Source organism: Styela clava, chromosome 8, assembly GCF_964204865.1.
Source record: "Styela clava chromosome 8, kaStyClav1.hap1.2, whole genome shotgun sequence".
NCBI classification, from domain to species: Eukaryota; Metazoa; Chordata; class Ascidiacea; order Stolidobranchia; family Styelidae; genus Styela; species Styela clava.
The window spans coordinates 23316640-23327380 of record NC_135257.1 but is presented as its reverse complement, the minus strand read 5'-3'; the positions used below and the strand labels follow the sequence as shown (position 1 = coordinate 23327380).

At 38.4% G+C, this 10741-nt stretch overlaps 1 protein-coding gene across 3 annotated transcripts in view; it reads left to right on the top strand.

Annotated features, from left to right (window-relative positions):
* Positions 1-7337: 7337 nt before the first annotated feature.
* The window catches only part of LOC120345892 (uncharacterized), a 42775-nt gene continuing 39371 nt past the window's right edge, over positions 7338-10741 (top strand). For all 3 annotated transcript variants that reach the window (XM_078115299.1, XM_039415477.2, XM_078115303.1), the window contains exons 1-4: positions 7338-7440; positions 8811-8929; positions 9534-9607; positions 10135-10206. In XM_078115299.1, coding sequence (XP_077971425.1) covers positions 7373-7440; positions 8811-8929; positions 9534-9607; positions 10135-10206 — 333 coding nt within the window. In that variant the 5' untranslated portion in view covers positions 7338-7372. The remainder of the gene's footprint in view (positions 7441-8810; positions 8930-9533; positions 9608-10134; positions 10207-10741) is intronic.

The following is a 10741-nucleotide window of genomic DNA, read 5'->3' as shown; positions in this document are numbered from 1 at the left end:
GTAATTATTGGAATTTCTGTCGTACTCAAAGTCATTGTGGCGCAACCGGTGTCAGAAAAGTAGTTTTCGATTTTCATTCAGAAAACTTCATCAGAGCATGACATAGTGAAAACACTAGCGTATATATGAATAGTATAGAAAATTATCAAGACACAATATCTCACCTATAACACAATAGCATGATTCAATAGATCTGTGCAATTTGCAACACTGGACAGGGTGTCCATAAAACCATTTACAATTTTGTTATGAAGTCAGTTCTCAATATATCTAAAACCAGGTTCGTTGTTTATTAATCAGTAATTGTTCAAGTATTTTTACTTCATTCAATACGCCTGTGAGAGTCAAAACAATATATGGTATCGATAAATTCCTTTTGCAATTTTTAAAAATTTCGAGACTATATGCACACCCTATATATCTTCAGTAACAATATACCCGATGACAAGCATACAGCGCCCTTGAAGTTTTTTGTCTAAAAGAGTGCAAATCCGTGACAAATCTCACACATTATAACAGATTCAAACAAAATACCAGAAGTGATATTCTTTCGACGACTTCCTTCGTCTTCAAGCCCTGAAAATATGAAAGTGATTTTCTCTGGAGGAAAAGGATATTTTCATAGACATTCAGCAAAATGACCTACATGTATACTTTGTGCCCTATATTTTGCTGTATTATTTTAATTCATTTCAACACTTTTATATAATTTTGACCGCCTTGCCTTGTCCACATATTTGAGCTCATCGCTCTCTTGGCTCGGCAGTGTGGCGAATCGTGCTAAGCATTAGGAATACGCTCGCCGCCGCATCTCTGATTACCCTTCGTGGGTCCGAATCCCAGGCGGGGATGATCATGTGCGAGTGGATTGCTGGACTCCTCGCCGCCGTAGGATGCTTCACGTAACCGCTGGTCGGTTACGGCTTCCTCCACCATCAAGTCCATGCTTCTGAAAACAAATAAATATGTAAATCCTATCCTGCTATTGTATGTTTTTATAATCCTTATCTGTATGAACATATTATTTTAAGTGATACCAATGGTTTCCAACCTTTCTGGTGGAGCGAATCCTCAATAAACAAATCAGAAGCTTGAGGAACCCATGTGCAACAGCCAACAGTTTAATTGTCTGGATTGTAATTATGTATAAGCAAACCTAATACTGGCAAAACAAAATGGTACCAAACAAGATGGCGCACAACCTGAACACAGTATGTGTGTATCGGTTAGGATTCAGGTTGTGCGACATCTTGGTGCGCATACTTCTGGAGCACCACAAAATGATATCCAAAGCGTAGTTTAATACAAGTTAATAAAAGTGGCAAACCTAATTATATTCAAAATATATATATATATTTATATAATAATATAGACTTCAGAATTTGAATGTAAACTTGCAGAACCTTTGGAGTGCACTGACGAGTGACGAAAGCCTAATTAAAAACCACTGCTCTCTCTTACTCTCTCTCTCTAACAGATATATACTGTCTTTTAATCACGCTATATCACTCGTATATATCCAACTTTATAATCCCGTTCTGATGTAGCTTCCATAAACTGGCGTTGGGTAGAGAAGTCCCTAGTCAGGTCAAAGGTCATCCGTGTCTTGAGTCGAATTGTTCACTGTCGTTAAGTTGATGACGATTCCGTATCATTCCGCGGTTTGAGCCGCTTTAGGCCTTTTTTCATAAATAGCGACTTGAGTATTGAGATTGGACCCAAAGTACGGTAGCAAGTAGCAACTCATGATTGTTATTCCTGACAGAAAAATAGGCAGAAATTTGTTCATTCCTGTGTGGCATAGGTAATAGAGAGTGGCAATTTGAAGGCATGGCAGAAATAGGTTCTTGTCGACCGTATCGGATTTTCTATCACTATCTCGTACTTATTTATTGAATTTCATTTATGAAAAATTGGAACACTTTATCGAGCTGATCATTTCAGCAAACTCGGTACGGAAGAGCCTGAAAAATTTTGAAGTTTGCTAAAATGCAATATGTAGGTGGTCGGGCTATTCGGAATCGGAATAAAAAAGTGTTCCCTTAATCAAAATAAAACAGAATATTTAGGGAAACATGGAAAAACTTGATTCTAATACACTTGTCCGCCGATCATTTCAGCGAACTCGGTAACGGTGGTAAAGTCCGGGATTTCAGAGTTTGCTGAAAAGCAATACGTTCGAGGGTATTCGCAATGAATTGTTCCCTGATAAAAATAAAACAGAATATTTAGTGAAATATCGGGTCCCATAGGACTTTTCCTTTGACATCTTGGACATTTTTTGTCCTACATCAGAACCCGTTTGTCCTTTAGTTGCGGAGAAAAGCGATTCAACAACAACAACAACAACATTTAAATCAGTAATAAAAATAATAATTTAACAAAACGATTCATTCGTGTTCAATAAAGAGAGTCGTTTTTGGAAAGGCCGCCCGTGAAAATATTTCAATAAGAAATTTTACCACCGGTACGCAGGGCGAAAAAGGTTTCCGACACCTGATGCAGCCAAAATACCTGAAGTATGTACCGATCGATAGACACACGCCTAACATGTAGGATTAAACATAATCAGTAGATGAACGTTACTGGACAAAATAATCCCGCGTTTAAATATTTAAAATCATATTGATTATGCGGTAATACACATCGTCAGTTCAATTATCACGTACAAAACGTAATAATTAGCAACTAAAGGATCAGCATAATCAGCCCGCGCAGAATATATTAGCATTTCAGGATAATTTTGGCAGAAGTCTCAATCCGGGATAAACTCTCACCTATATTGGGGGGGACATGCTAGAAACGATGAAGTGTGTCGTTGGCCACGTAGCTGATTGCTCTCTATCGCTCAATACATGTTATAATTCTCTCGCTGCGGGAGAGTAGTAGCTACAGCACTAGTTCTTTATGTTTCTCCCGAGGATGGCTTGATTTTACGATATTTTTAAGAGGAAGTCGAGTAAGACACACGGGGGAGATCTGGAATGAGCAGGGGCAGCAGGTGGATATGAAAAATAGGAAATAAAGCGGTTATAGTGATGAAAAAAAAAATAGATTAGAATGTGTATCAGTATACTTAAAGCAAGGTGTCGAGCCTTCAACTAAAAGTGGAAAGAGTACTAATTGGAAGGATTGCATAAAGTCACGTTGGTAATATATAGTATAGGATTTACATATTTATCCCGGGGGAGAAGAAAGCTGATAGGACGGTTTAATCATATGGCAAATCACGGCCTCTCGTCCGGTTACCAGTCCAGGTCGGGTATGGGATTAGTTAGCCAGTTAATTGTTTTCCGGAAGCATGGACTTGACAGTTGAGGAAGCCTACGGCGGCGAGGAGTCCAGCAATCCTCTCGCACATGATCATCCCCGCATGGGATTCGAACCTCCGATCCCTAGAAGGGTAATCAGAGATGCGGTGGTGAGCGTATTCCAAACGCTTAGCACGATGCGCCACATATAACTGAGTTTACTATGAAAAGGTACCGATCCCCAGTTAAAGATTCTGCAAAGAATATATTGCAGCAGTTGCATATAATAAGTTCATTTTGGTGACAAAGACAAAGCAATCAAAACAGTAAAGGCAGGCAGGTAAGTAAGTGTGTATATGTGTGGCGACGAGAGGGCGCAAAGCATAAAAAAATGTAAAATAAAAAAATGAGTAACCCATTCAATCTAATTATGTCCTTCAATGCTAACGTTGAATAGCCAATTATACGACACCCAATTCAAAGTTCTTGTCCATTTTTTATCCAGTCAACACATTGTTCAAAATATCCCACCTAGAAATACGAATGTCGACCATATACTACAATTGGAGAAATAACTCCTTTACAACTGTTTACTGATAATGTTGAAAGTCAGCGTAAAAGACAGTGGATTTCAAACTCTAAAATTTCAACTTTTTTAAAATTATATATTTGAACCTCGGGTGTCGCAGCTCGATAACCAGCTTTGGTTTCCCGTGACTTCTCTTCCCCAGTAAAACTGTGTCTTTATTATTTTCTCGTAGTTGGACACGAAGTGGACATAACGATCGTTTCAATATTATGTTGTTGTTGTTGTTGTTCTTTGACACATTTTTAAAAAGTCGCTTTTCTCTTCGAATACTGGACCAATTGCTTTGAAATTTTCAGTGGTTAAAGATTAATTTTTTTGCTAGAAGGCTATTACTTTTATTTATTTCAAAATTTTGCGTGAATTCTATGAAATTTGATATTTCGTCTAAAATTTTGCTGTATTTTTTTTATCCATGGGAACACGGATTTTAGTCAGTGTCATGACTGGCTGTACGTTTTGATTCTGCAAAATTCTTGCTACTGGAAATTCAGAACTTTTTTGAGGGTACCGGTAGCGTCAAAGGTACCGGTAAGGACTGATTCGCTCTGGTCTAACGTGTCCATATATTTGTGCGTAGCTCTCTTGTTTGTGTTCGATTGTTGTTAGTTTTTCTGGTTGGAAAAAATAAACTCAACTAGACTTGTCACGCCGGTTTCTCAATTTCTACTTACCTATAGCCTTGTTCGTAGAGAACGTACGAAACACACACAAAGGCGACGATTATGATTTTCAAAGCCATGTTAGACATAAATAACCCGCAAACACAACCAATCGATAACAGAGGCTAATTTCATCTCAGCGGGGGGTCGTTTGACCCGGAACAAGGTTTTGAGAATTGAGATAGGGACATGCTTGGCCATATTTACGAATTTATGGTACAATTAGGCTTCGATTATTGCTTTGTCAAGCTTGGGACAGAGATGAACGATGAAAACACCGGAATTGTTGGGTTACGCTATCCATACTGAAATCTACGTAGAAGGTTAAACATGAGCTTTTGGATTTTCAGTGGTCGGTTGCAAATTTATAGTTAGTTTGTACTTTCCACTTCCAGTTAAGGGTTTGGCACCTTACTTTGAGTAAACTTGAATTAAATAGAAATTTTTACCAAAAATGTCAGAAAACAAAACGTTTTATTTTCAAAGTATCAAAATTTATTATGTATAACCAAGTATTAGTATTCCACATAATTGCAGTCGGTGATTCAAACGCTAGTTAACGTACAAGTGTATGTGTGTTGGAAGGATTTCAAGAGACACGGGGAAAGTTGAAAAATACACAGGGCCGGCTACAGCTATTGCGGGCCCTATGTGAATTAAATTGGTCGCCAAGAGCAACAACAGAATATTAAGATTTTTAATGAGGAATAAATTCGTCTTTACATTTTACCGAAGGAAAAAATTACGAATAAAGTAACTTAATTTCACGAGTCTTGCGCCTATAGCGAAGAAATACAGTATATCATCGAAATTATACAATATTTTAATTTATAGTTTTCTAATTTAATATTCAAATCCTAGAATTTGCGCTGGGCCTGGCAGAGGGCGAGCCCCACTGCGGTGTCATACGTTGCCACAAAGATAATTATGCGGCCCGCGGAGAACTGCCAATCTTGAATGGCGTGCGGCCCGCAAAACGTGATTTTAATTTAGTTTAGTCAGGTACATGCGAGCAATTCCTTCGCGTTGCAAAGCCAATACATGTGTCCAATTTATTATCTATGCCTATGACGTTACAATGCCCTAACAACTAGTTTGTGCGAAGCGAATGATGCATGTCATGAGATCAATAACGGACATGTTTGTGCTTGCAACTACTAGAAATCCTAAGTTAGATAAAGGTGCGGCCCGTGGTTTCACCCAGTTATTTGTACCCTACTGTATTAAAGGTTACACACCCCTGCTTTAACCGATAGGCCATGGTTGATAGCTTGGATTAGGGCAAAATAAAACAGGTTTATACACAGCGCTGTTAGCTGAATTTAGTTTAGTGCCGAGGTGGGCAAGATTTTAAGACCTGGGGCCAAAACCTGCCCATCTAGATTGGCGGATCATGTAAGTGTGATTTAAAAGATACATTTAATGAACATAATTACAGTGTTGCAAAAGCAAAAAACAATAGGTCTCATGCCAAAACAAAATTAGTCGCGCAATCCCAACAAATTCCTTGAGCTATTTTTAGCTAAAACCTCAAAATTGGGTTTCTGTTTGGTTGTGGCAGCGTCAGGCGGGTAATAATGAATTACCCAGTGGGCCGGATTTGAGCCGCGCGCCTTAGTATGCCCATGCCTGGTTTTGATTGAAAACATGGTTTTGAATAATCAATTATGCATAATTCCACTAATTGTCCTAATCCGCGTTAAAGAACTAATCACAGAAAATAAATTAGGAGACCATCTGGCTATGTATGCACGGAGATCATGCGTAAGCAATCGTGAATAAATTAGTCAACACCGGGAGAGAAAGTGGGTGAAATATAGTTTTGACAAATTCTTGTTGTTATTAGGACGGACCGCTCCTCCGCGCCGAATGAAGCAATCAACTTCAAACGTTTAGTTGTTGAAGATGCAAGAAGTCGGTGGAAGGCTATTACTTTTATTTTAGTTTTTTTCAGGCCGTTTGGACAGGGTCGCAAAAAGGGCAAAAGGTTTAAATCGTAAAATAATTCCAAATGGGAAATAGTTGAAAACTCGTGTTTCACTCAAATAAAAACGTACAAGTATCTCATCTCAACAACAATTGTCAGTCAACGGGACGCGTTTTTAAACTTTGCCATGTACACAATTTGACGTAGACGTAACACTGATCCTCATAAAAGGATATTTACAAAGTATAGGACTCTACTATAATTGTAGCATAAGTTAAAAATCCCGTTTTTATCTCCATGTGTTGGCCATGACTACCTCACTCTGAATGTAATAAAATGGATAGATAATACTGTAGCGAATGTGGAATATAACTATGGATTTTAATGGGTACTCCCGAAGTATGTGAACCAAGATGGCGGACACCGGAACGTAGTTTGTGTACCAGGTTAGGGTTAGGACATAACTTCAAATACTACGGGAGTCACTTGGCTAGTCCCCGAACTCGTAATGGAACTAAAATAAGAAAAATTGGAAGAAAACTATGCCCTAACCCTAACCTGGTACACATACTACGTCCCGGTCTCCGCTATCTTGGTTAACATACTTCGGTAGTACCTTTTAAAGTTATTGGGGAGTGCTGCGATGAATCACCATCGGGGAAATTATTGGAGTGACCTGTTTTTGTTGAAATCAACACGCTATTAGTACGAAGGAGTTAAATAACAATAAAATCCATAGTTATAGTTCACAATCGCTACAATACCAAACTGGAAACTATCCGTTCTTTGAACAATTACATCAGCTCGTTGCCTAGCAATGAATACTTGTACAAAGCCTTGTTCGGAGGCTTGTAAAGACGTCATATTAAAATGTGACGGTGCATAATATTATTTTTCCAACTATTTCAGTATTAGCATCTACCTATTTTGTAAGATTTACCCCACAATGACAACCCGGAAATTCTCACGTGGAGCAGTTCTACCCGAGCCCACGACTCTACAAGGACAGAAGAAGTAAGTTACGTTATCGTTCGCTAAAATATTGTTATCTTGTTAGGAAAAGATTGCATTTTTTTGTACGTTTTCGAAATAAATCATCTGACCTTATTGAATAAGTCGCTACAGGTCAAGTACTTTTAATTTTTACCAAATTTCCATCAGTCTCGCCCGATAATTCATCCCAAATTAGCCACCTTTGTACATCATGCACATTCCTTTCTTGTGGCATTCGGTTCCGGGACCGGCAAACTCTATGCTTATTCAATCAAAATGCTCAAAGTATTTGTTTGAATGACGTCAATTCATACGTCATAGTTATGACGTCGTAAAAATTGTAGCCACTATTTTTGGATCAGGCATACCTTGTGTGCGATCTCTAGTTTATAAAGCCAGTTAAATGTTCCCTAACGACGCCGTAGTTTTCCAGTGAATTTCTGCCCAGACGTTGGCGCCAAAGACAGAATAAATATCAGCATTCACAGTAAATGGCGGGGACAGGACCGGCTTTTTCAGGATTACGAGAATTTCAAATTGCAAAAAGACTTCACGGCTATGTGTACTGATTTCCCATGTTCTGGTATATATATTCGAATATGCTCCTCAGCTTTTCATTTTGGTGGGGAACGAGGGAACTGTTTATAACTTATAAAAATATGTTATGTATTAGACCAGGGTGGTCCAAGGTTGTCGGCTCCGCGGGCCACAAATTTATTTTTTCATTGTTCGCGGGTCACAATATTGCCCAGAATAGGTAAACAGTGCAATACAGAACAAACACTTTTATTGTGCAAACACATAGTTATCAACCATAGCCATCCCAGGCTAATAGAATCTGCATTCGATTTTTAGTTTTCTATGATGCCTATATTGTTGGCATATACTCCCGACCAAAAAGATAGAAAGCCAGATAATAATTTAGACTGCCAACAGTGTCAAGCACATCATTACACTTCGCTATTTGCCCCAGCTATAGCCATATATAACACTAGTCAATTCAGTGACATCAGTGTCAAATATATGTATCAATAATATGTAACGATATGTTTTTTTTAATTAATTGCGATTTGAAATGCGAATTATTGATTCTTCTCCGAATGTGACGCGGGCCACAAATAATGAAGCGGCGGGCCACATGTGGCCCGCGGGCCTGGGTTTGGACCACCCTGTATTAGACCATCTGCACTAGTATTATACGCCGCATTCTTGAATATTCAAATACAATTATAATAAAATTGGGAATTAAAGTGTGGTGTAACGCCTCAAAATTAAGGGGGGTGTTTACCACCAGTAGAGGGGGAGGGTGTAGGAAAATCACTGAATTCAGTCTGTGACACACTGGCGCGTTTTCATTATTATTTCTTGACAAAAATACCCGGTTATTTCAGCTTCCCCGGTTACGGTTCTCAGCATTCGGTGTTCTCAACCTCGTCCCATCCGGTCAATATTCAAACGCCTGTGAGTAAATTTGCCATGTTTGCGAGGACCAAGCAGAATCTTTCAGATAGTAAGTATATACGAAATATTCTGTTATATTCGAAAGTTTAAACAATTTTGTCATGCTTGCCCAATCGTCAGCGTGTTTTCCAAACCCTTTTGATGCCATGACTTGTGAGCTGAAGATCTCACACGCTGTGAGCACACAGTGCGGAGAAATAAATTGAAAGTGTCGAACCTAGACGATTCAGGATATTCCACATAGCTTTACCAGGTATACCTTTGTTGTTCATCCAGGCGGTATTCTAGGTAGGCTTCTGAAAATAGGATGGGGTACAGGGATGGGATATTATTTTATTGTGAAGCAATAATTACGCGTGTTTCTGCCTGTATTACTTATCAAATTACCCGCAACAAACACAGAGCCTTCGCACAATTGTTCAGCACGAAGTGCTTGAAATAAATATTTTTATCAATATAACATTTCAGATTGTTAATAGTTAGTGAATATATTAAACTTTAATTTGATATGAGATTTCTAGGGGATTGGTTTGATACGTCTTGAGGGCACCTAAGTGGAAAGAAACAGAAACCATGGCCTTATTCTTGTCTTACTTATGTCTATATAATAACACTACAACATTTCTAGAATATTTGTTACGATTTTTGTTAAGGTGTCCAATATATGACGACACACCAAGCGCTTCCATCGTCCGATATAAAGGAAGCTAAAAGTTACACAGCCGGGGTAAGTCGATAACTCAATATGTTTGCCGGGCTAGAAGCCCAAACTATGCGACAATGTCGGTTAAATGAAAGATAGATTTGGACATTTTTGATCGCTGAATCTGATCACGAAAAAAGACTAATTTCTAAGCGAAGTGATATGTAAGCACTGAGATGCCAACAGCTTCTGTAACTACTTAGTATTATGGAGATGCATTATGTGCACTCAGTCAGAAGCAAAGGATACTTATTTCTCAGTAAAGTTATGAACAACAACTAAAATACTAAGAGCGACTCTTGCTTCATAGAATTATTATGGAAGACGCACTCTCAGAAATGAAGGAGATTCCCGACTGAGTGAAGTTATGGTTGGAAGTCACTGACAAATATCGGGAACGCCCAGTAAAATTCCTTCAAATGGCTTTGAGGCTGTAAGAGTTCTCCCCGCCATTGTTATATCGTACAGTTGTTTACCATATAATTTTACGCCGTCTCGTAGGCTTCCCGCTCTTTAGAATAAATAAACATTCAAAACATTGTTTCAACCAGGAGTTTGATCGGCAAGAAATATCAGCAATTGATAACGATGATGAGTCAGTAGCAGCAGTCAGACTGAGATACGTGAGTAGCTATATGGACATGAAGCGTACATACTGTTGTTCTTAGCGTTGTTGTTGGGATAAAATCGCAATGGATCAATCGATTTAATAATTCCATTATTTCACGATGGTAGGAATCGTTTGAAAGCTATTACTTTTCATGAATGTCATCATTTTATTACTTACTTTTCTGAGTCTCTTGGGGCCTTTTACATCAAATTTTGGCCCTAGTTTAATTCAAGGAAACATTTTTTGCATTTAATCTTGACACTCCGCCAGGACGGTCAGTCGTCTGTAGGGTTTTGTTTTTATCAATTCTAAAAAAACATCGTGTTTTAAAACAGGGGCTTGTTTTAAACCAATTTTTTTCTCCATTTTTTAAAGAAATACCCCTTGCATCGCCACGAAACTAGGCCAAATAGTTGCATTCTGGCAGCTGCACACGCAGTCGGGATTATAATTTTAAATATGTACGTAAAAATTCTTATTTGGACCTTTACTTCTATAGCGTATACATTTATCACCACATTTGTATTTCCACCAAAGTCATAATATTC